The 26,201-nt window shown below is 40.6% G+C and overlaps 1 protein-coding gene across 3 annotated transcripts; it reads left to right on the top strand.

Annotated features, from left to right (window-relative positions):
* Nucleotides 1–4,809: 4,809 nt before the first annotated feature.
* Nucleotides 4,810–26,149, top strand: SLC39A6 (solute carrier family 39 member 6). Of its 3 annotated transcripts, none has more exons than XM_068147484.1 (10): nt 4,810–4,899; nt 6,164–6,969; nt 8,205–8,385; nt 8,660–8,829; nt 10,120–10,332; nt 11,916–11,985; nt 13,045–13,422; nt 19,968–20,048; nt 20,734–20,924; nt 21,789–26,149. In XM_068147484.1, the coding sequence occupies exons 2-10, from the start codon at nt 6,190–6,192 to the stop codon at nt 21,939–21,941; spliced, it is 2,217 nt and encodes a 738-aa protein (XP_068003585.1). In that variant the 5' UTR covers nt 4,810–4,899; nt 6,164–6,189; the 3' UTR covers nt 21,942–26,149. The 3 variants fall into 3 exon arrangements, with proteins under 3 accessions (XP_068003585.1, XP_068003586.1, XP_068003587.1); XM_068147485.1 differs by having other exon boundaries at nt 4,810–4,904; XM_068147486.1 differs by lacking the exons at nt 19,968–20,048; nt 20,734–20,924; nt 21,789–26,149 and adding an exon at nt 18,024–18,142.
* Nucleotides 26,150–26,201: the final 52 nt, after the last annotated feature.

The raw sequence follows: 26,201 nt of genomic DNA, 5'->3' as shown, positions 1-26,201 counted from the left end.
ACAGGTACTTAGTACATAGTAATTGCAGTCAGGTGTATGCACTTAGTTAAGAGTTCAAATTGTAAGATTTTCTTTTGGTTCGAACCTTCTTAGTTGTCTGCCTAGGCATTTCAAAGGAGCTCCATGTAATATAGTTAAGGAATGTATAAACAGCTTTTAATTTTGGAAAGTGTTTTTTAGTTAATGTAACAATTTTATTTCTTTTTAGACACTGATTTGATGGATTAATTTTAACATAGTCTTTTAAGGATTTTTGGTATTAGCATAAGTTAAGGTTTGTAGTAAATAGGTATTAATTTTAACAACTATTCCTTCACTAATGTGCAGAAGAACCAAGACTGAGAGGAAACAGCATTTCCCATGAAGTCGAACATCGATCACAATAACTGTTATGATAATCTGGGGTCAAAAGCATCAATCAAAAAATATTTTGTCCTGAATGATGAATTTGAAAATAGGCAGTTTGGGCTGGTAAATACAGAAAACCTATTTTGTGGTGAGAAAAAGGATTTAAATCCCCATGGAAAATTATTGAAAGGGATTGGCATAAGTGGGAAATAAAGACTAGAGAAATTTTAGTTGGGAAATATCAGGAATAATTAAAAGGATTAGTAAAAGGAAAAGTAAGAGACATAAGATTTTGAAGGCAGAGGAATTGAAATAACAAAAGCACAATGGGAAATGGTAAACGAACTAACCAAGGAAGTAGAGAAGAGACTCCAAATTGAATTTTGAAGTGGGTTAAGGAGTTAAAAAATCTGTAGGGCTCCTGAAGAATGTAACTGCTGCCGAGAAGAAAATACACCCGGCTGCTGGTTGCACCCCAGCAGGCCGAGGAGGCAGAGTTCACATATACTTGGTGGAGCCTAATTTTGATCCTAACCCTATTTGTACATAAGTAGTCCAATCGAAATCAAAAACCATGTTCCCATGTGTGGAATCTTGATCAGACCGGAGAGAAAAGACTTGAACTTGAAAAAGCAATGGTAAATTTTTCTGCTACAGTTGAAATCATGATGAATGCAAGTATAGATGCAATAAAAGTGCAGCAAATTGAAATCAATAGTCTCTCGAAAATATCTACTCAGAATAGATTAGCTTTGGATTTTTTATATGTTAAGGAAGGGGGTGTATGTGTAGTCATAAATGTAAGTTGTTGTAATTATGTTAATCTAGATAAACGAGTGGAAACAGATTTACAGGCGATTGTAAACCACAATCAGATATTACATCAGATTTCTTTAGATGATACTTCCTGTGGATTTAAAGAAATATGGGAAAAATTAACTTTCTGGTTACCAGATCTAAATTGGCTTCAACATTTGTTTGTAATATTGTTGGAACGATTGTAATATTACTATGCATAATACTCTGCAATTGTTGTTACAAAATACTAAGACCTTTAAGTAAGATTGTTTATGCCAATAAGTTACAAGCAAATGGTTATGATCAGAATGTGATCAGAACAGATGAACTTAATTATGATCCAATTAAGAAGGTTCTGAAATATCTGGAAATTTTAACACAAATCAATGGTGACAGAAAAAAAAAGAAAAAAAAAAAGAAAAAAAAAAGAAAAAAAAAGAAAAAAAAAAGAAAAAAAAAAAGAAAAAAAAAAAAAGGGGGGGAATTGTGATGAATCTACTGGTGATTCGTGTTAAAATTGTAAGACTTAGAGTGCACTGGGATTAAGGGTCAGGATCTTGTCAGGCCTGTTTAGAGGGTAAAGAGAAAGAAACCTATCTTGCAGACTTGCAAGGACACTGTCTGGTTAATTGGAGACATCACGGCTGAGAAGGAGCTGTCTTAAAGATAAACATTCAGAACTGGGAATTTGTTTTCTTCAGATAAGAAGCCTGCACAATTGAGCATGTGTGAAAGTGGATGCTCTGACCCTTACCACACTGAATGTAGGGAGAAGGGATTTGACCACCTATTCTAAGACTATCATATGCCTCCCTTCTATTTAGCATAAGTTTGCTTATATAGATGATGAAACTATATAAGATGAAGAAAACTATTGTAAGGTTGCTTTTTGGGTGAAGTTGGTACCAATAAGAGATTAGTATTACTAGGATGACCAAAAACACATTATTATGGGTAATTTTATATTGGGCAAAGCAATGAAGCTCTTTTGCTCTTGCTGATTGCCTGCAAGTTTTCTGTCTGTGAAGCTAGAGCCTGGCCAGATCTACCTTTACAGATTAAAGAAATCTTGCTACCATTAAACAAATTATGATTTTTGACCATCCTAGAGAAAATAGAGGTGCAACATAACAGGTAATAATGAATTGATTGAACTTTTTCAGACGTGTCTGATAGGGATACCCAGACTTAATGTAAATATGTTTGTTAATTATAGTAGTAAGATTTAAGGTTCTTAGGTATCATTGTACTCATTTTGATTATTGTTAAAGTTGTTTATAATTGTATTATGCAAAGTGTTCAAAGAATAACTTCCAAGGCCTTACTTGCACAAAAGAAAAACGGGGGAATTGTTGTCAGACAAGAGGGGACATGGGTCCCAGGAACACCTGTGCAATTCAGGCCTTGAAGAATTCTCTGTTGATAATATACTGGCGGAGTAGGAGATGTGAGAAAGTGCTGATTGCTTGGTATGCTGAAACCCAGCTGCCCCTGAGATGGGAGGCAAGCAAGATAAGGAGGAGGTGAGATCTGGGAAAGAGAGCAATTAGGCCGGATGGAAGAATTCCACAGAGTTGTGAAAACAATGATGTAACCTTTTAGAGAGCAACCAATAGTATGTTGCCAAGTGGGCATAATTATAGCAAACTGTATATAAGATGTGTCTGATGCTCAATAAAGTGGAATCCGCTGATCAAATTGGTCGTTAAAGCGGCCCCCTTCTTGCAGTATGCTTGCTCACACACGTACTCTTTTCAGGACTGGGATTTCTTGTACAGAAGGTTTTCCAAGTCTAAGAGAGGCTACCACACCCAGTATGTTCACCTACGCCATGGCTGCAAGCCCAGAATGACTTGTGTTTTCGGAGAGAATTGCTCTGATTCTCATTTACTGCTGATTTTAACTCTTTGGAGAATTTCACACCTCCCAGTGAACCCCCATCTTCTGAACAACACTGTAAGGAAAAATTATTTCGATTTAGAAGTTCCTGTTCACAACGGAGACAGAGGAGTTTAGTAAGGCTTCATTTTAATAAAGGGAGAGTCCACAGGACAATTCCTGGTGGGGTCTCTCAAATTGCTGGGAGTCCCAGCTCCCTTTTTATCCTAAATTCCCAGCTGCAAATTTCCCTCTCCCTTCCCCTACAGGCTAGGAACTCAGGATTTACAGTCTTTCTCAAAATGCCTACTACATGTCTTCCTTCACATGTAACCCCTCCTACTTCATACATCGCATGTTCATTTAAATTAGGTTCTTCACAACTCTGGGTGGAGAAGTTAGTATTTAGTAGTGGGGTTGCTTAGCCCGGAGAAGAGGAGACTCAGGGGTGACATTATTGCTCTCTACAACTACCTTAAGGGAGGTTGTAGACAGGTGGATGTTGGTCTCTTCTCCCAGGCAGCCAGCACCAGAACAAGAGGACACAGTCTCAGGCTGTGCCAGGGGAGGTTTAGGCTGGATGTTAGGAAGAAGTTCTGTATAGAGAATGGGCTGCCCAGGGAGGTGGTGGAGTCACCATCATTGGAGGTGTTCAGGAGGAGACTTGATGGGGTGCTTGGTGCCATGGTTTAGTTGATTAGGTGGGTTGGATTGGTTGATAGGTTGGATGCGATGATCTTGAAGGTCTCTTCCAACCTGGTCTATTCTATTCTATTCCATTCCATTCCATTCCATTCTACCTGTGCTGTGGTCTGAAAGTTCAAGAGTTTAGGCTATGTTCAGTGTCTGGTCATCCTCCGACAGACTCCCCTTGATTTACCTTGAATTTAAGATAAAGGTCCTTTGCAGCTGCTGCTTTGTTGTTTATACACATAGCTAGGGGGAAACTGATTCCCCTCCCTTCTTCTTCCTTCAGACAATTCTTCCTTTGTAAAGACAGTAGTTAATTTTAATCCCATCAACACTAAACAGGGCCACAGAAATAATCAGAGGTCTGCAACACCTCTCTTATGAAGAAGAGCTGAGAGCTGGGGTCATTCAGACCAGAAAAAGAGAAGTGTTCTGGGGAAACCTTGTTGCAGTCTTTCCATGCTTAAAAGAGGCCTGTAAAGAAATATGGAGACAATCTTTATAGTAGGGCCTGTTGTGATAGGTCAAAGAGTAGTGTTTTTAAGAAGAGTGCAAATTTAGACTAGATGTAAGGAAGGGCCCTTTTACAGTGAGGGCGGTGAAACACTGGCACAGGTTGCCATAAAGACAGCAGATGCCCTATCCCTGGGTAGCTTCAAGGTCGGGTTGGACAGGGCTCAGAGCTATGTGATGGAGCTGAACATGTCACCTCCTCACCCCAGGAGGGCTGAGGTGGGAGACTTTTAAAGGCGTCTTCCAACCCAAGCCATTCTACAATTTTAAATCCAAATCTCAGTATTTCTGGAACTAAGGACAACCTTGGCAGCCTTCCTCCCGGGCCACCTCCCCACTGCCCCCAATTCACAGCTCCTTTGCCCCTCCGCAGCTGCCACGGCTCCTGCTGGGAGGCAGTAGATGGAGGCTAAGTGTGCAGCAGGTGCTTCCCTCCCGCCGCCTTCGCGGGTGCCAGCTTCACACAACGCCGAAGCCTCCCGCGCTCCACCGTCCCCGCCACGCGCTCCGCCGCCCCCGCGTGACACTCGCCAAGCATCCCGGTTGGCCGCCGGAGACGCGTGACAGCCGCTGTACCCGGAAGAGGAAGGGAGGGGGGCAGGGAGCGGTTGGCGCGCGCACGGGCCGTGGCATGGGAAGGGTCCGGCGCGGCGGGGCCCGACCCGGCAGCTGGTAAGGTAACTTCCTTCTCCTTGTTTTCCTCCTCTTCTAGCGCCGGCAGGCAAGCTGCCGGGCGGGCCAATGCGCCTTATGGTCGAGCAGGAGGCAGCAGCTGCGAGCCGGCATGGGACGCGCCACTGAATCTGCCGCCCCGTGAGGCGGGGCCGGGCTGGGCCGAGCTGGGCCGGCCGCTGCATCGGTCCAGTGTCGCGCTCGTCCCCGCCCCCGGCGTGCGCTGGCAGAGTTAGCGATCGTATGCGGCCCAGCAAGTGCTGAGTCCGCCTCTTGTCTCCCGTTCGTATTCTCCCCGGGGACCGCGGGCCGGGCCCGGCCACAGGCTCGGCGCTCTGGGGAGTGCGGGTCTCAGGGGGCGCAGTCTCCAGCGGGTGCGATTTTTAACGGGGAGCGTGAGCACTGTCCATGCTGCGGGTCCTGGCGGTGATGCTGGGTTTTTAATGTTGCTTATAGCCTCCTTGAAAGCTGTGACTTTCTCTGCATTACGTTATTTCTCTGTCCCTTCCTGAAAAAGGGCTGACGCATCCCTTTAACGTAGCCCTGTATGCAGCCTAAATACCGGTTAGTTCGTAGCCTAGCTGGAGTATTACCGAATCACAGTGTAGTTTGGGTTGGGCGGGACCTCAAAGATTATCTAGTTCCAACTCGTGAACGTTCACACTTGTGAACATCAGGTCCACGGCAGAACTGTATCACAGCAGTTTTGAAACGCAGACAGAAAGTGACATCATAAAAAAACTATTTTTGTGGTGTGACAAAAACAAGCCGTGCTGACTTGGCAGGAGCTCTGGGAAATCCTGTGAGGGGAGGTTGGGATTTTTTGATTTTTAAGCAGCAACTTCTGATAAATACTACTTAGTCATTGATGCTAATAGAGAAATGATAAGGATTATTTCAAGCACAAGAAAAGCCTAACCTAAGGCTCAGTTGAAGCACCCATGAGTATGCTCTCTTTGTTAGCTTGCATTAGAAAATGGACACAGGCCAAGCTAAACAAGGGTAAGCTTACCCCTGGGGGTGTTTATGGCCAGTGACCTCAGTGTAGTATGCATCATTATCTGTTGACTGAGGCCATGCGTCTGGGAGAAATGCTTGATGTGTAATCATTGAAATCACTCTTGCTGCTCTTCTTGATAATCTGAGCAGGTCTTGTTTGGGTTTGTTGTGAATTTATTTTGTTTAGGCAAATTATGAACATCTTTTACAGAGGAAGGTGTGATCGTTTTTTGTGCAAGCTGTTAAAACTTTCTTATCTTTATAGATTTTTACTGTTAAAAAGAAGCTGCAATGGGGAGTACAGTACTGGTCACTGTCCTTGTGTCGTTTTCCCTACTACTGCATGAAAGTTATCATCATGAAGTGAATACAGTTACTGTTGTGCATGCATCGGAGAGAACTTTTCCAGAAAAGGCAGCTGGCATTAATACTGACTTGGCAGGATTGATACAGAAGTTTCACCTTCAAGAACTTTTTCATCGGTATGGAGAAAACAACTCTCTGTCAATTGAAGGCTTTAGAAAACTGCTCCAAAACATAGGTATCGACAAAATGAAAAGGATTAAAATAGCTCATGACCATGGTCATGACCACGACCATGACCACGACCATGATCATGACCACGACCATGATCATGACCATCATCACCATGATCATCACCATCACAACCATGTTTCACTGAGTAAAAACTCTGAGAAAACTGCTTGTCCAAACCACGAGTCTGATGCTAACAAACACCACAGGAACAGTCATTCAAAGGAACCTCATAAAGTAGAGAATGTAGGAGATCAGCAGAACTTTGTACGCAGCAAGAACACCGTCAATGAAATAATGGCATCTATCATCACTGCTCCCACAGACAGCCACTCTGAATTGCACAATGCACAACCTGGAGGTGTCAAGCTGGTTGCTCGTTTAGGTCTGACCAGTTCTAATGCCGTGAATGTCACAGGTGGCAGCAATGCAAGCTGGCTGGTGAACAGCAAAGCAAATGAGTCTCAAGCATCACCAAAGGAATCGGAAAGAGGAAGTTACCTGTATGCTAAACTGAAAAAACAAAATACCCAGGAGGTGAGGCTGATTCTGTGTGTTCTTGGGAACCCAGATCCACCGGGAATGCTGTTGTGGCCTACTTGTTGGGTGCTTGTTGTTGGTCTGATTACAAGTTTTGTGGTCTAAGGACACTTGCAGCAAAATGCCTGCAAACAACTTTCCTTAAAACTTAGTATTTTGAGGCAATATTGTGTCATGCTCACAACACAAGCTCAGGGGAACTTATGTATGCAATTTGGCTATTTAAATATTCCAATATTCCTGAAGAGAAATATGTGCTTAAGTATAAATATAACACTAGATTTTTATAAATTTACATTATTTTAGAATATTACAAAAAATTAAAAACACTTCCATTTTTAAAACTTATTCTTGCTGAAGAAGCCAGAATCTGTTATGTTTTCCTAATAATGTGCATAAAGAAAAAAACAACCAACAAACCCTGTCATTTTTACCAACACTGCCTCACAAGGGTTAGATAATCCCATGGCAGATAGTGTGGAACTGCAGTACGTTCCTCCTTCAGACCCTCGCTTCCCATCTTTAAGATTGCAGAGACCAACTGTAAAAAAAGAGTGCTGCAAAATGTTTTCTTACTTTAAAGCAGTAAAACTTAGTGCTGATAAAGTCTATAGTTGTGTTGTTGGTAGTTTTCTGAACACTATCAGATCATTTTTTGTTAGAGGCTTTAGCAAGCATCTTTTGGGTATGTAGCCATGCCACATGATTCAGAGTGAGTGCTGTGTAGTGTATGATCCCAGGTGGCGAATTCATCAGTTATTGTGGTCTGTGGGGTTGGAGCAGAAGCACTACTGTTACTTAAGCCTACTGGGCTTTGTACTGTGGGGAGCTCTTTCCTGGAGAAAAGTGTATGTGGGATGTGTTCTGTACAAGTCTTTCCATAGTAATTGCTTTTATAAAAAGGCATTTAACCTTGATACTACTACCTTGATAATACTTCCATATATTGCCTCTGAAACAGAGGGAAAAGTGTTATGGCTTTACATAGCAAAGCATCTGACCCCCTTGTGCTGAGCATGAGTGATAACTATGCCTTATTGACAAGGATTCCCAAACTACCTTTCTGGGTCAGAAGGGAGGTGGAGGTACAGCTCTTACTGAATTGATTTGTTACCAGCTGTTGATACAGCTGTTTTCATGTGGTGCTGCTGTGCTTCAATAAAAATGGGATGTGCAGTCATCTTGAGATACAGCATGGTTCTGGTTAATCTTTAACATTTATCTTTCCACAGTGCTCCAGTGCATCAAAACTGATGCAGTCCCATGGAATGGGCACTCAGGTGCTGTTGAGTGCTACTGAATTTAGTTACCTCTGTCCAGCTCTTATTAATCAGATTGACGGCAAATACTGCATAGTACATGCAACTAGTGAAAAAGCTGAAACTCCTCCGAAAAGTTACTCTCTGCAAATAGGTAGGTTTATTAATATGAAATAACAACTTACTGGAAACTGATTTGTGTTGGTTATAAATCTGAGAAGCTTTGAATGAAGTTGAAAGGAGTTTGTAATTTTCTTTTGGCACTAGACCATGCCCGGAGAGAAATCTTTGTGGTGTGCCATTTGTTAACATCTGATTAATTGATGGATCAGGAGTGTTTGATAACAGGAATGTTCTGCAGACAAAATACCATACAGCTATTATTTATTCTTGTTACTTTTTGTTTCTCTTTCTTTTTTTTCCACTAGCTTGGATCGGTGGCTTTATATCTATCTCAGTCATCAGTGTTCTTTCCTTACTGGGTGTTATATTGGTACCATTGATGAATCGTGTATTTTTCAAGTTTCTCCTGAGTTTTCTTGTGGCCTTGGCTGTGGGGACTTTGAGTGGAGATGCTTTCTTACATCTCCTTCCACATGTAAGTATTAATTACTGTATTGTTCATTATCTCAAAGAGAATTTGATGCTTATCTGTATGTCTTAGTGACAATTTATATCCTTATTAATTAGAATGTATTTGGTGAGTCATTTCTCAGGCTTGTCAGGTTGTATTTGATAGAAAAAGTTCCCATTTGGAATTGTGTTGTTCATTTCAAAGTCCTTGGTGTCATTCACACCATTACCCCTCAATCTATTTTCTGTGTTTAGTCATATATGCTGCCAAATCACTCGTTGCTCCTTGCATGCAAGAATTTTAGCATAAATGCTTTCAGTCACTTACTACAATGCTGCCTGTCTTTTCTTTTTTCCAGTTTAATGAACTTTAAAGGCTGTGGAAATTGCTCACTGTACCCTTTAAATGTGGAATAGCTACACCACTCTTTTCTGTAATCAGCCACTTACATTAATTGCTTATCTGTTGTAATTTTTTTGATCAGAATGAAGCATTTCTGAAGTCTTGGGGAAACATTACCTGATAGATTTCTCATTTACATATTGCTATTACATAATATGGGTAATGAAATTGGAATATGATTACTACATTCCTGCTTTTCTCAAAGCTTTTGAATAGACATTCCCTCTGCCCTGCTCTGCTTTTTCCCCTGTGCTCCACAAAAACAGGTAACTTGTTCCAGCTTTCAGATAAGATGGACAAAAAGGTCTGCAGATGTTCTGGTGATTTCTGACTCCTGCCTGTAGTTGAGGAGTTGGTTCTTTTTCCTTTCAGTTAATTTTTGCATTTGCTATGTGAAGTTATGTAAACCTAAATATGTGAACGAGGTGTTGAGAATCAAAAAACTTCTAGGACATAACAATAGCCAGTGAAGAGCAGAAAAATATGAGACTTCTTTTACAGAAGGAAATTAATGTGAAGTTCTTTAGAGATAAAGGTTTTTTTGAAGCCTATAAGCTTTCTTAGGTGGGGGAAATAATTGATGTGCTGGCTGTGACTACTACTTAAAATGCCATTTCCTTGACAGTGTCAGGAATTTTTGTGGGGGCTGTTGTGCATTTTGTATTCAGCAGGATGCATGTAGCTTCAGTGAGAGGGTGAATACCAGGCCTACCCCTGGTCTTTGCAGTGCTTCTTCCTATCAATGGATTCCTTCATAATTGTTTGAGATTGTATCCAGAGCATTTTCTTGATGAAAATTGTCGAGTGTGGACTCCAGACTTCAGGAAAAGAATGTGAAGCATACTTTCTGTGTCTCTTATGTTACCAGTTATTTTGAATATAATGACTTTCCCCATTTGTTTCTCCCCTTAGTCACATGGAAACCATCACCATCACCACGAAAAACCTCTGCTTGAACAAAACAAAGACTCTACGTTCAAACATCTTGTTTTTCAAAGTGCAGAGGAGAGTGCTTACCTGGATTCTACATGGAAGGGACTTACAGCACTTGGAGGCTTGTATTTCATGTTTCTTGTGGAGCATTTGATCACTTTAATAAAGCAGTTTAAAGACAAGAAGAATAAGGTAGAGAAAGTAATGTTTTGAAGCTATATTGTATGCTATGATAATTTCTGAATATCCATAAAAATTATGGATATCCATAAAAATTATGGATATCTCTGCATTTAATAGTGACTACTGACTTCATTTATAATAATCAAGTTATAACACTAGTGACACATACATACTTTTAAAGTACATGATACCTTTTCATGTAGTCCTGTTATGGAAGAGCTCTGAGCTCTTTCCTTAAGTAGACATAGTACAAGTGTGACACCACTGAGTTGGTTAGTAAGTAAATATCCAACTGTGTTCTTTGTTTTAACAATCATTTAAGAAGTTACTGTTCATGCTTGACTTCCTCCTGGTATCTCAAGGCAATAATATGACTATCTGAATGTTATCTAAATGTCATACTGGATGAAATAAGATGGCCTCATGTATACAGTTGCTGTACCTCTCTTGAGGGGGGCACCTGCACAAAACTGGTAAGGGTGGCAGTACATGCTTACATAAATAAGCATCCCACTACACTGTAGACAGTGATTTCAGATAGCATTCCAATTGGAAATGTGGTCTGCCAACCCCCTGGTCTCTTTCCCTTTGCACTCCATAAAAAGAAGAGCAAGACAGCTTTCCGATAGCTATGCTGTTTCTTATGTGGAGGGTTAATAGCTCTATTTTGGCAGAACATAAATGTTGGTAAGTTGCCAATTATTGGTAATTGAGTTCTTTAAAGGGTAGTGTAGCCAGGAATAAACAATAATGTAAAAGGTGACTCAGTAAAAAAGAGACTAAAGTTGGCAATATCTTAAGCTTTACTTGAAGAAAGTTAGTAAAGTACTAATTATTTATCTTAAAAATACCTAGTTTCTAGGCTACCACAATGACTGATAATCTCTGTTTTGTTAAATTAGCCATGAATGCAGCAATCTCAGAGCAGATGCCTTGTCAGCTTTTTGACCTTGTTCACAGGAGGTTGTGTTGGTGTGGTTTATTCTGAAGCTAAACTAACTGTGAGCAACAGGATTGCTTTCCCTATATCCAGTTAAATTTATTTGCCAGGAGAGGACATGCAATGTCCCAAGCAAAGCAAGTATTTTCTGTGTCCTTCTTTCAGCCACAGGGAACAGGTTTCCTGTTTGGTCTAATTACACCCTCCCAGGTACTGAGTCAGTGAACATACATTGTTGCTATGCAGATATTAGTGAGCACTGTTAGAGATTTTGCTTGGTTTTCCTTTAGTAAACTTGAGAAAACATATTGACATTACAATGGAAAAGAGTTAGAGGAATTACTTTTGCTGAGTATTTAATGCATTTTGCTTCTCAGATGAACTCTTCTGCTTATTCCTTGCAAAAAATGTGTGGGTTTTTTTTTTTGGGGGGGGTGGGGGGTGGGCTGTTTGTTCATTTTTTCCCTTCTGTGGAGCCTGAGGACCCTTGTTGTCTTATATAGCTCAGTTTCTAGTGTTTCTCTCTGTGCTCTTCGTAAGGCTTCCATGTTGTCCACTTTCTGTGCAGGCTGCATAAATGTTGTGAATATAATGTTGCTCATCTTTGGAGAAAAAGTAAAGTATTAACTACAGCATTTTCTTTTGGCACAAGAAAAAAAATGAAGATGATGGAGAAAGTAAGAAGTTTTCAGCGAACGAAGAAAAGTTAGATGCAGATGATCGTAAGTCTCAATAATATTCCACAATTACTATGTTGTGGTGGCACTGTTTAGAAAACACCTACAGTTGGATCACTGCCTGTCTGAAAGCTTTTTAAAACAAAACTTGTCTGTACATTCCTATGTAGAGGACAATTTCTGCTTGCTTCTTTCCTCTAAAAAGGATTGGTAGATCGAAAGCAATGAATTCAGTTTTGAAACCTTAAGCCTCTTAATTCTGTGTTTAACAGCAGAAGCCAAAGTTGTTCTGTGAAACTCTTCTGGCTCTGCCTGTTGCAAATGCAGCTGCACCTACTTTCTTCTACATTTCTCTTTTGACTCTTGGGTGTTACCTCCATTATTTAGATTTTTGTACTGCTTAAATCTGAATTTTGTTAGTTTATTTATAAGGTGAATAATCTAAAAGCTTAGAGGTTACTTGGAAGTATTTGGATTGCCAATGATTACATATTCCCAGAATCATGCTGTAAGCAAAAACACACCTTACTAGACCCTTGTTAGCTCTTGTAGCTGAAAGAGGTGTTCAGTTTTCCAGAATAATTTTATAACTAATAAAAGAGTGGTGGTAATGGGGGGGGGGGGGAAGTGTATTTGTTAATTTAATTACAGGGGAATAGGAATTAAAATTATTAACCTGAGTGTGCCACTAATGTTTACATTTCATGATCTGTGCTAATAATGTTGAGTGTTTTTCAGGTGTTCAAACTTAAACTACTCTATTTATATGAAATACAGGAGTTTTCAGAATTATGCTCTTTAATCTAAGATCCGGTGTAATTTATAAAAACTTTAACTTGTAGGAGGCACTTGTGACCATAATGTAGAGGCTGCTTCAGTAGTAGGGGACAGAAGCTAAATGATTTTTCTTATTTTGAACCTTTGGGAATTATCTCAGAAATCTGTTTAGAGAAACTGAAGCTCCTGTACCCAGCTTTGGCATCATTCTTAACTTTAGATTTACCAGCTTCTTCACTGCATCACTTACTCAAGTTGTTCATTGTATTTTTGCTTCCTTGGTGATTTTTAAAATGTATAATATTATACTCTGGGCTTTTGTAACAGGGCCTGAGGGCTATCTGGGGACAGACTCTCAAGACCCATCACCCTTCATTTCTCAGCAGCCGACTGTACAAGAGGAAGAAGAAGTGATGATAGCTCATTCTCATCATGAGGAGGTTGACAATGAATATGTGTCCAGAGGCTGTAGGAACAAATGTCATTCTCACTTACATGATACTCTAGGACAGACAGATCATCTTAGTCATCATCACCATGACTACCATCATATTCTGCACCACCACCATCATCAGAACCATCATCCCCATAGTCACAGTCAGCGCTACTCACGTGAAGAACTGAAGGATGCAGGGATAGCAACTCTGGCATGGATGGTGATTATGGGAGATGGACTACATAATTTTAGTGATGGCCTAGCTATTGGTAAGTATTGTGTGAGACACTGCAGCTTTGTGTGTGAGGGCGGCCGAGTCTTCTTCCTGTCACTTATCTTTTCAGTAGCAACACAAGTAACTAGTGGTGGATCTTTGAACCCTAAACTTCTGTTTGATAGCAGCTCCGAATGAATAAGAAAAACCTCCAGATTAACAACCTGGGTGTAAGCAACAAATGAGACAGAAATTACATGCTTGCAGCTATGTTTCTTTAGGAAATATGTGAACTTGGCTTTATTGCCTAATTTTGGCAAAGTTAAAACTAACGTTTTTCAGAACTAAAGCTAGGCTTATGAAACAATATTTAGGTCTTGGAGCTGACTTTGTATTTCAGTGCCTTCCAGAGCTCAGCAGTCCTTTTATTTTAAGACAGACTTGTCTTTTGGCCACTTATAACTGTGGCTTTTCCACCTCAATTTCTCTTTGGTCTTGACTTACTGTGAAGCAAGGTGAGGTTGCACATCTGGTTTTGGCTATACTGGGCCCTAATTATACCTTGTGTCGGTTTCCCCTGGTGAGTAGAGAAATGGGACCCTGGTTTCAGTCTGCTTTAGCCTGCATATTAGCCAAATGGGTTGGACAACATACATGTATGATTTTTGTGCTGTGTGAGGTAGGCATGTATGGGCGATGGAGATTGGAATCAATACGGCTGACCAATATGATCGAGTATTGTTCCTTTATTGTTCCAGTGTTACAGGCCTGTGGTGCAGGCCTGTAGTGCGATTATAGCACAGTAAAGTGTAGAAGAAGAAGAGACAGGAAAGGCAGAAGTGCGTAGCAAGGGAACTTCTAAAACTTATATAAACTGGGAGTGCCTCGTTGGCATGGCTTCATTGGTTCCCATCGCACTGTTACAGATTATTGGTCCAACTACTAACGACACGCAAGGTTTGTTGATGCAGGTGCATGTCCTGTTGTCCCAAGAAAACTTTCCATGTTTATAGCTACCAGTGCCTTGTTTTAGTTACATGCTGCAGGCACAGCACTATTTTGCTACACTGCTAGCTGGCTCTGCACTTATGCTGAGCATGGCCTACCACCATGTCAGGCTCTAGGCCTGCACTGCCAGATTGCTCACCCTGCTTGTCGCTGGCATTGCCACAGGCATGAATGTGTTTGTTTTTGCTGTAAAATTACTTAGGTCCAAGGCATCGTGGTTGCTACAGTTTTACATTTTTGCATAGTACTCCTATCATACCCAGATTCTCAGATCTTGCTATCCGCTGACAAGCAGAATTTCACTTCTTCCAAGTGTTTGTATTAACCTTCCAGAGAAAGTCTGTGCTGGTTTTGTATCCTAGGAGCATGTGAATGAAGTAATAATGATAGGTAATTAGTTAGCTATTACCTGTCAGAAATACGACTCATGGAGCACATACCAATGAAGTTATTGTATGTTGCCTTCATGCAGATTTTTTTCATTGAGTGTAGCATAAGCAAATTCCTTTAGATGTTTAGTGTGCAATACTTAAAACAGACTTAGTTTCTCTTCTTGGACAGGTATTTAACCCCCCAATTTTTTTAAACACTACTCATGTTCTACTCAATATTTTCTTAAAGTTAGCTCAGTAGTCTGCATTTCTTGTGTGTTTGGTGTTGGTTGGTTTGTTTGTTTGGGTGGTTGTGTTTAGTTTTGGTTTTAATATAAACCAGGATAAAGAGTTATCTTGCATGTAAACAGAACTTTTATCTTTTTGTTTCTTTTTTGTTTGTGCCCAAATTTTTCCTATATGTGCTGTAGCTGTTCAGTCTTTTTTGATAATGCTTCAATGAAAATATTTCTTAATCACAAAAACCATATTTACAACCCCATGCAGTGCTACAGACTGGGGTTAGAGTGGCTGGAGAGCAGCCAGGCAGAAAGGGACCTGGGGGTACTGGTTGACAGCTGGCTGAACATGAGCCAGCAGTGTGCCCAGGTGGCCAAGAAGGTCAGTGACATCCTGGCCTGCATCAGAAATAGTTTGGCCAGCAGGAGCAGGGAAGAAGTTCTGCCCCTGTACTCAGCACTGGTTAGGCCACATCTCCTTGAGTACTGTGTCCAGTTCTGGGCCCCTCAATTTAAGAAGGATATTGAGACACTTGAACGTGTCCAGAGAAGGGCAGCGAGGCTGGGGAGAGGCCTTGAGCACAAGCCCTGTGAGAAGAGGCTAAAGGAGCTGGGACTGTTTAGCCTAGAGAAGAGGAGGCTCAGGGGAGACCTCATTGCTCTCTACAACTACCTGAAGGGAGGTTGTAGCCAGGTGGGGGTTGGTCTCTTCTCCCAGGCAACCAGCACCAGAACAAGAGGACACAGTCTCAGACTGTGCCAGGGGAGGTTTAGGCTTGAGGTGAGGAGAAAGTTCCTCACAGAGAGAGTTGTTGTCCATCGGAATGTGCTGCCCAGGGAGGTGGTGGAGTCACCATCCCTGGCGGTGTTCAAAAACAGATTGTACATGGCACTTGGTGCCATGGTTTAGTAGTCATGAGGTGTTGGGTGGCAGGTTGGACTTGATGATCTTTGAGGTCTTTTCCAACCTTATTGAGTCTACGAATATTTTGAACTTCTGGCTGGGAGGTCAGGTTTGGGAACTCCCTCATTGTTTCCTAGCAGGAGAGCTAGACCACACGTATTTTAAAGTAAGTTATAGAAAGTGAAGTCAAATTAGTAATCTCCAGTTCTTATGCTGGTCTTTCATAATCTTGACTTTAGTATTTAAGACTAATCTTTACAGGTGTTGGATTAATTTCCAGCTTGTATAGCATACTGGGGTCAGTTTAGCAGTATCATTCTTTCTGTAAATTGTACTGTAGAAGCAAGTTCATTCCTGTTTGAGGAGAGAAGTCCATAATAACTATTTTCTCACGGCCGTATTTGCAGTTGATCAGATTCAGTCAATTCAAAGTATAATGTGAAAGGACACATTTTGATTTAATCTCATTTTTGCTGAAGTTGAGGCATGGAATGTAAATTTCCAAGCAGAACAGTAGTGAAAATGTGGTAGAAGGAGGAGGATTTGCATACAAATGGCATGCAGAATCAATTACCTCTTAGCATTAGGGAGATTTGTGAAGGAGCTATGACTTATAAAAGGAGAGTAGCAGAAAGGTTAATAAAGGCTTATTGAACAAGTGAGAACAATAGCTTTTAGAGTCCTGCTGTGTAGTTTGTTCAGGCTAATGGAAATGTGGGTTTCCCTCAGTTCTGGATGTGCTCAGATGTATTCTGGAAAAACATTGATTTGATGATATGAAAATGCCAATACTACTTGTATAGTATTTTACTTGTATTAAAATGAAGATGTAAATGCTCCTGTGAAGATAGCTTTAGCCAGAGTAACCCTTCACTTAAGTTCATTCATTTCATGTGATTTATTATTCATGACTTCCCTCAGTTTCTCTTTCTCAAATCTGTCATGCTAATTATGTAGGAATAAGATTATTAAAGCATGGAACAGTTGCATCTGACTATCTCGTATAAAATTATCTTCTGTGTTTTGAACTTTCCTGTGTAGCTTCAACTAAATAATTAAAATGCAGAATGCTGGTTTTGCACTAATCTTGCATGGAGATTTCTTCTTTTTTCTCTAGCTTTTTTTTTGAGAGAATCTGTGTCTTCAAAAGTATATTTTAAGATACCATGACACTATTAAATCAATTTCTCCAGAGGCATAATGCCAGATATATTAATGTAGTCTTCAATTTGTTAATGTTTCAAGGCATCTTTTTAGCAGTGAAAAATAATAATAGATATTCCTGCTATTTAAGCTTGGACTTTGGTTGCTGTCTCTGTACAGCATACAGCCACCTAGATGCTTTGCAAAGCAATCAGGTTTTGTTTGGCTTGCCTTTGTGGTCTTAAAACAAGACTTACCACGTGTGATAAAGCTGGAGTCTTATTTTTTTTTTTTTTAGTTTTCCTTGAAAAGTGATAAGGCTGGGAAAACATTTGTATTGTGACAGTAATATAGAGGAACCTGTAGACTATTGAGGATGCAGGCATGGGAGAAGGCAATTACCTTCTGCCTTGCTCTGCTTATCTAGTCTTCTCAGAAACTGAAGCCCAGCTGAATGCTGAAGACTTCTGAGTTGGAGATAACTGTAGCTGCCCTGCCTGTCTCTCAAAGTCTGACTTCAAAACTATAAAGCACTGTTTGGAGGTGGGGGAAACAGACCAATACCTAGAGAAGATAATATAAATAGTGTTCACTGATAACCTCTTTTGCTAGTCAAGTACCAGCAACTTCTGACATTTACCTGTTAATTACTGTGTAGGCTTTTGTGACTGAATGTTTGAGTGCAGTGGAAAAACTTGCTGAGGACCTAAGTCAAAATAGCTTTTGCTTTGCACACTGTGCAGCTCTGAATTGGTCATTAGAGAGTCACAGAAATGGGTGGCCTCTAGAGGTGATCTAGTTGAACTCTGCGTGAAACAGCTTTTTGGTCAGCCAACAGTAGATTGGGCCAGCAAAGCCCTGTAATCCCCCACAGATGGGGAGATTCCAGCATGTGTGTATGTGGCTGATCTCTTCTAGTGTTGTACTGCAGTCTCTTAACCAGGAAAGATTACTTTTGTCCAACTCAAAGCTCCCAAATTGTGGTTTGCAGCATCACCCATGTTGTCATCTGTCACTGCTTTGAAGAGTAAGGCTCCTTCATATTTGTGACTGCACTAAAGGTACTTAGAAGCAGAGTTTAGACCATCCCTCACTCTGGTGGAAAGGGTGGATTGTGTGCCCAGTGCTGTCACCTTCACAGCTGAGAATTCAGGTAAATGGTGTTGTCTTGTGTGGTGGTTTATAGGTAGCCTTATCCACCAGCTTTATTGGTTAGGTGGTGTGTTACTCTGATCTTGACCAGGAGACAGTATTCATATGTAGTTTTGTACTGGAGCTTTGTGCAGTCAGGGAACTCCTTTATGTACATTTAAAACCAAACAAAGACATGTTACTTTTGTTCTGTCTTTTTTGGACAGTCTGTATCTATCCATGAGAGGCCAAGTGACAACTGTTTTGGCAGTTTCTCTACAGTATGATCAAGGCAGGCTCCGGGCAAGCAGTGGGCTTCTCTGTGCAGTAGCTCTGGTCAGCAGGTTGGCCCATGCCCTCTGTGTTGCATGGGAGGGGATCTCCTGTCTCTTGCTGTATTGGTGTTCTTGATCTAATGTGCTGAACCAATATTCTGGATCAGGCAGAGCTCATTTCTTCTCTCATTGCTGCCAAAGTCATAACCATGTTCTTCAGATTAGCAACTGCAAGTGGGGACAGAGGGTTCTTCCTGTTGTAAGACACTGCTGTTTTTAAACTTTACCCCTCTGGGAACTCATGCTTTCCTGTTCAAGTGCCTAAACCTACCACAGCTCTATAGGACCTCTTCTGAAGACCCTGTTAATTATGCCTCATCCAGAGGTGCCCACTGCATCACTACTTTACTAGGTGCCACAGCATGCATCCCAGAAGAAAAGCTGCTATTTTCAGGCAGGGAGAACCGTTAGTCATTTCTTGCAGTTGAAGACCTGGAAAGTAGTGTAAACAGGTTATAACTGGGTAGAGGCTGCTGAGGTACTGAAGGTAATGACCCCAGTGGAGACAGGGGGTTATCTCCTGGGGTCTCATTGCCATTGTAGCTCTTCCTCTGTGAACAGTGCTTCCATGCCCTTTGTGTGACAAGTACTGCAATGTGGCCTTGTACCTCTTTGCTTATTGGCAGCACCTTGTTTGCTGGCATGCTTCGGGTAGCAGCTGAAGAGGAAGCTGGACATGGTTCTGCTGCACCCGTTGACAAAGCTTTCCAGGCAGCCAGGAACCTCCTGTGCTGTGTGTGAGCTGTGGTTCAGCTCTTTAGCACTGCTGTGTACTGCTTCTTCATGAGCTGCTGTCAAAGAAGAAAAACAGCAAGCAACAGAAAGAACACAGAAAACAAAGATGAGGACTGTTGGACTAGTTTAAGGGATTTTTGAGTTGTTGTGGGGGTTTTTTGTGTGTGTGTGTTTTTTGTTTGTTTGTTTTTCTCCACCTAAAACATGATAGTTCCCTTGTGTGCAAGCTGCCTAGAACTTAGTCTTTCACTGCTGATGTTCACGTGGCTGTATAGCCTCTCTTACTTTTGAAGTGGCTTCCATTTTTCCAGTGCCTGACTTGGAGGCACTTGAGTTGCCTTCATCCCTTTCTCTTTAAAGCCAAACCAAAGTGTTTTTTCTGACATTATTTCCATTTATTGCCTTTTATAAATTTCTTTGGAGGATTGTATTGTTGAATGATTTGTGGCTTAGTTTAGAATCAAGATAATGAATTCAGTTTGCTTTAACTTATTAGAGGATTCTACATTGCTTCTGCTTTTGAAACTTATGAATCATAGACACTTACCCAGTTTAAGTGCTTCCACAGGCATTAAGAAAAATTTGAGTGGAACTATTATGTCCTATCCTGATACAAGCTTCTGCAATTGATGTCTTAATCTGATACAAGCTTTTGCATCTGTGCTTTTGCACTCGATGTCTGAATAGGCAGTAATGTTTTGTTTGGGTTTTTTTTCTCCCCTGTCTCTTCATAGGAGCAGCCTTTACTGAAGGGTTATCTAGTGGTTTAAGCACTTCTGTGGCTGTATTTTGCCATGAATTACCTCATGAGCTAGGTAAGATCCCAATATTTGTATGTACTGCAGGAATGGGTACTTACAGGTGCACTTCGGAGGATTATAGTGTGTCACAGAATCAAGTCACTTGAAATTTGATCAGGAAACTTCATCTGTGTCAGATTGTCTACTCAAGAACACTTCTAATTTATCTAAATACTATTTTTTTTTTTCTGAATTTAATTATTTGTCCTTTTATGACTAAATATTTCCTCCTCCTTTGTTTAAAACGTGTCTCTTGGAGTTACTTGACAACATGTTCTGTGCAGTTTGGTTATAAACTACAGTACAAAGAGCAGTTAAAAGATAATAAATGGAATAGTTACCATTGCTTTATTCAATTAAATTGGAATACTGTATTTTAGAAAGTTCTTTGGAATGCTTATGAATATCATGTACTGCAGTGCTTTGCAGCATTGGTTTATATGCAGGCTACACTAAAAGCTGCTTCTTCCAAAAATCCTAAGACTTTGAAGTTACTAATCTACAGTGTTTGCTGCTGTGGTGTTTTCCATGTGTGCTTTCTCATTGTGCCCCCAGTGATTTCTGGTTTTGTGAAGGAAAAACATAAGGCACATAATAGCATGAAAATAGCTTAATAATCTTTTAAGCAAGAGGAGAATCATGAATGCCACAAGAGTTACCTGAGGATGAAAACTTTGGGGTTTTTTTTTTCCTGTTGCAGGAGATTTTGCTGTGCTTCTCAAAGCTGGTATGACTGTCAAACAAGCTGTGCTTTATAATGCCCTGTCAGCTATGCTGGCCTATCTTGGAATGGCCACTGGGATTCTCATTGGTCATTATGCAGACAATGTTTCAATGTGGATATTTGCACTTACTGCTGGCTTGTTCATGTATGTGGCTCTTGTGGATATGGTAAGTGGTCAGATCTACTTGAATTTTATGTAAACGCTGATTAATGTTTGGCTTCAGGGGGGGTGGTTTTGATTTCATGTTGTTTTCTAGAGAGACCTACTTGAATTTCACGTACATAGTTTAAGAATTAATGCTAATTATATATCCTTTTCTCCCTCAATTAACTTGGTTTTTTTTGTGCTTGAAGGTGCTGATAAGTATGCAGTTTAAGTGCTCACTTAAATATTCAGGTGGAAGATTGCTTTTATTTAGTTTACTAAATAAATGGAGAGGAACAGAGATTGTTTCTCTCTTGGGTGTTAAACAGAGGCAGTTAACAGCAGAAGCAGAGTGAAAAAACTTGTTTCTGAGAATGCCTGGTGTAGCAGATAACCAGTAAGACTGCAAACTGCATGCTGTTGGCACCACCAGATGTGCTTTGATGTTTGCTTTATATCATTATTGCTTCTTGGGAAGAAGACAGAATTTTGTTAAAGCCTATCCTGTGCCTCAGAAGTATGTTGGTACAGAAATAGAGTATTTGGTGGTTGTTCATGAAAGCTTAACCAGCTTCTTAAGGATAAAATTCTTGATGTGGCCTGATTAAATCAATTGGTAAATAATCCTGTATAAATGGCTGGTTTAAGACATCAGCATAATTATAAGAGAGCAGTAATTAAACATTACAGATTCTTTCTGTCCCTAAATAGGAAAGTAGACATTGATGTTGTTCATATGGAGTGACAAGTCAAGGAGTAGTATTAATGCAGTCAACAGGAAAAACTAGAGGAGTAATTCTCTGCTACCTCTTGCCTCATGGTTGAAGAACTGGGTTTGAAGTACCTGTTTATTCTGAAGGCTTTTAACACTTTCTTGTTTGTTTAGGTACCTGAAATGCTCCACAATGATGCCAGTGATCATGGATGTAGCCGCTGGGGTTACTTCTTGTTACAGAACGCTGGGATCCTGTTGGGTTTTGGGATAATGCTGCTTATCTCTGTATTTGAACATAAGATTGTATTCAGCATAAACCTCTAATCCTGGTTGCCAGGAAGAGATATTGGTCTTATAAATTATAATTGGTAGGGTTGTTTTTTTTTCTATTGAATTCCCTGATGGAGAGGTACGTTTGAGATAGAGTAGGTATTTTTACTGATCTGCTTTATTGTGTCCCTCTCTCCCTTCTTCCCTGATAGAAATGAGCACTCTAAGTTTGGTTGGTTGTTTTTTTTTTTTACTTAGGATGTAGCATTGCATATGGTACTGTGGAAAGCTGTACTGGGAGAACATGGTGAAAGTGCCAAAATGATGAAAGTGTTATTTTCTAGGGGGTTAGGCTGTGGGGTGTTTTTTAAAGTAAATTTATTTACTATATGTAATGTAACCTTTCTTTTTTATACTTCAGTGATTTTGTTGCTGTAAAGAAAAAAAACGACAGTGGTTTTTATTTTAGCTGAATCAAAATGGATATGGAGTACAGTAGACAGCATAAAACAAAACAAAAGACATTTAATGGGCAGCATGTGTTCATAATCATAGAAACTCATCTCTTATGCATCCACCATGTTTACACAGAGTGGCAGATGAAGCCACTCATTCATTTTGTGGTGGTTCTTCTCTCAGTAGCTTGTGGAGTCTTGTGTTTCATTCCAGTTGGTTTCCACTCTGAACAAATTCTCATGAAATCCTATTTTAAGTGTTTACAGCAAATGCTTTGTTTCATTCTTTCTGATGTGAGTTGCTCTTCACCCATTTCTCAAATCAGCAACAAAAGTACAGCTATTAGATTGTAAAAGCATAGCCCTAGCTCTAAAGCACGTGGTTTCCATCAAAGGTACTTTTAAAGTACTGCCATACCCAACCTAATGCTGCTTGAAATGGCAAAGGTGTATTAAAGTATGTTTGATATCAAGGGGAAGAGTGCTGCAGACTGAGGCAAACAGTAATTTATTACTTTAAGTAAAGTGTTGATTTACTTGGGAAATAAGCTGAGTGGGAGAGATCACTGCTTCTCACTTTGTGGGACTGCACACAAACCTGTGCTTGCGAAACATTTGTATTCTTTATGACAGCTAAAGCTGAGAAATCCAAAACAGCAAAAGTTTCTTTGACAGCATGAATAGGGAAGCAGCATGGTAAGGTTAATCATAGGTGTATATGGAAGTATGTAGTTTGAGCTTACACTGTTATTATTTTAACCACCCTGAAAGTGACCAAAGGAAGAAAGATGAAAAAGATAGTGGCAAAGTAAATAAGTGTTGGATTTGTGAGGAATGTGAATATTGGACAGCTTTTATATAAGTAACAGAATTGTGCTGTCTTGACTAGCTAGGTTTAAAAATCACAGAAATACAGCAATTAAAACTTATTTCTGATTCAGCTTTACCACAGCTTTAAATCATCAGCTGAATAAAAAGCTTGAACAGAGAGAAAGTGTTTGATAATACCATGTCTGACATGTTAAAACAGTCTGGCATGTGTCTGTCTGTCATACAATGAAAGCCAAACCTGTCACCTCAGAAGCAGATCTTTTGAATGAATTAGAGTTTGGGGGGGGTTTGTACTAGTTAAGAAATAGAGCTTGCAGGAGCAGCCAACAGCCAGGGGAATATTGGCTTCTCTTGCTTCAGTCATTACTTGAGTTAATGAGATTTCATCTTCTGCCCACAGTGATCAAATCCTGTTCCTTGCCCCCTTTGAATTCAGGTGTGAAGAAAGGTGTACTGCCTTCAGCTAGAGATAGGTATACTTCCTGCAGCTCTGCTGATGCACCCAAGATCAGCACATGCATGAATCTGGGTGTCTCTGTGCTTGGTGAGCAGCTGTTTGGGAAGAAGAGCAGAATTCTTTTAGAGGCATGCACTTTCCTCCCCTTCAACTTTTCCATCACTAGAAGTTACTCTGGTGCTGGTCATTCACCCCTAACAAGAGCACTGACAAAATATAGGAATATTTTCTCCCTTCAGCAAGCACTTTACAGTTTGTGTCTTACTCTGTGCTGCTGCACTTTGATTAAGCCTCTAGACTTTTGAAGGAGCAGACCTCTGAACAGAGGAGATTGTGCCATGGTACAGTAGCTGTCTGCTATATTTTTATAGTGTCTTGGTCACTCATCCCCTGCTCTTTTTCCTCTTTTCTTTTATCAGTCATTCTCTTGTTCCCAAGTATGAATTTGTGAGTACAATGGAAAATGGATGTGGCATGTATCTATTGCTTCCATTATCTTCCATGCTCTTGAACTCTCCAAAGAGAAAGTAACACTTGTTTTTTCAGTCTAAACTCCTAGGATACTTCTGCCTTTACCTGTGCTTTGTTCGTACCTTGACTTTGTTGTAGCTAAGCTCTGCCTAAAACCCACCTGCTGCTCTTCATCTTTTCTTTGCTGCCCCTAGTGCTTGAGTACCATGACCTTTGGCTCATCTGGCATGTGCACATCCCTGCATTCTTCTTTAGAAAAGTAAGTTCAAATCATGCACGCCAACCATCATGCTGACACACATACACACTGTCTGTCCAAACAGAATTTTTCATGCTTTGACTACTGAATTTTCCTGTGCTAATCTGTCTTGGCAGTCCAACCTCATTGCAGATCTCTCAAAATGTGGTTGCTTTTCCTCTGGAGGTCTCTTCTTGATGTCTATTTATTGCAGTTGAATGTGTCACCCTTTGGAGCAGTGTGGTTTGAGCCTGACCTGTCTAAATGAGTTTTGCCTTTGCTAAAATAATGGTGCTGGTCACCATCAGAGCCTTTGTGCCTCAGTCTGTGCTCCTGTACTGCTCCTTGGGATCCAGATGTGTTCCTGGGGGGGGAAAAAAAAAACAAACAAGCAAAATAAAAAACCCCAAAGAAACAAACAGAGTCAAAACAAAAACCACAATCAAAAGGGTAAGACTTCGACCCTCCAAGCCTCTTACCACAACTCTCTTCTGCTGAAATGCAGTGTCTGAGATGCAGCCTCACTGCATCACGGTGGGTTTTGTGGGGCTTGGGTGCTATGTTTACCATTGGTCTAGTAAACTGCCATAAATTCAGTGTGCTTTAACCCTCAGGTGTTTTTGCCTTCTGTCCTGCACCCTGGGCTGTTAACAGAAATTGGGCATGCTCCATTGCTTTGGTCATGAGGGATTTCGGAGCTGGATGACCTTGGTTCACTTTGGATTTCTTGCTAATGGTTTCTGATGGAGATAAATTACAAATGTTGGTCCATGTTTCCAGAGGGTTCTTGGCTAGATTTTGATGTAATCAACTGGCATTAAAATACCTGCATATCAAAACACATTGCTAATGTAACAGGAAAAATAAATTGCCTTTAGAGCATGTGAGCAGAAATGGCTCCCTGAGCTAGACAAGCATATCCCACCTATTCAGTGCTCTTTATTTGTTTAGAGAGATGGTCTTGATGGACAACTGTCCAAGATAGTAATTGAGAAACCTGTAGGCTGAAACCTGCTGTCAGTTTGTCCCATCAAGATGACAAAAGTTTGTGTTTGTTGTGGGTTTTGTTTTGTTGTGGTTTTGTTTTGTGGTTTTTTTTCCCTTTCAATCCTTTGACAGCTTTATGAAGTAGAATCTGCATCTGCTGTAATGTACCTGTAATGAAAATACTCATGGTTTGGCAGACTGGTGGGGTAGAGCCTCTCAGCTGCCCTTTAGGTATATATTATTGTGCAGCCGTTTGTAATGTGCCTGGCTGTTCCAGCTGATAAAGGGAAGTGTCTCTGTTGTTTTGTATCCCTCTGTATCTTAATCATGGTAACAGACCTTTATTTTATGTGCTGCTACAGCTGCCTTTTTTAGTGCCTGTGCCGGGTACGGCTAAACAGAACAGGCAAGCAATGCTGAAACTGGAGATGGGTTTTTGGTAAAGTGTTCTAATGGTTTTGAACTATATCTGAACAGAAAGGGTGTCAGGTGTAGTTACTGTGTGCAGCCAGAGCCAGATCAAAGGTGTGGAATTTCTCACGTGCCTGGTCCGTGGGGTTGAAGTGCTGGTTCCTGTTCTCCTTTGTGGCCAGATGTGTTCATGCAAAATACGGTCAAGGCTAAAATCGAATTGGTAGTGGCACTACAGACCGGTACAGCTGAAAACTGTGGAAAAACCTGGATGCTCTTTGCCGCAAGCAAGAAACACAAAGACTTTTTCATGACGTGGTTTTCTTTAAAATATTTTCTTGGTGCGTCCATGATCACTGTACCCGTCCCTGTATTGATGTGTGCTGAAAGAAATAAACCACTGATTGCTGGCTTTTGAGCATTTTCTTTACTGATGTGTTTACCGCCGATTACAGCTTTCGTTG

Source organism: Melanerpes formicivorus, unplaced genomic scaffold (assembly GCF_026170545.1).
Source record: "Melanerpes formicivorus ecotype bairdi unplaced genomic scaffold, bMelFor1.0.p_v2 SCAF_15, whole genome shotgun sequence".
Classification (NCBI taxonomy): Eukaryota; Metazoa; Chordata; class Aves; order Piciformes; family Picidae; genus Melanerpes; species Melanerpes formicivorus.
The sequence above is the reverse complement of the archived record's forward strand: the minus strand, read 5'-3'. Positions and strand labels throughout refer to the sequence as shown.

Coding starts and splice junctions, on each gene's coding strand:
- SLC39A6 (XM_068147484.1), top strand. CDS start 6,190: ATGGGGAGTACAGTACTGGTCACTGTCCTTGTGTCGTTTTCCCTACTA. Junction 8,386..8,659: donor AAGTTACTCTCTGCAAATAG/GTAGGTTTATTA, acceptor TTTTTCCACTAG/CTTGGATCGGTGGCTTTATA. Junction 10,333..11,915: donor TTAAAGACAAGAAGAATAAG/GTAGAGAAAGTA, acceptor TTTTGGCACAAG/AAAAAAAATGAAGATGATGG.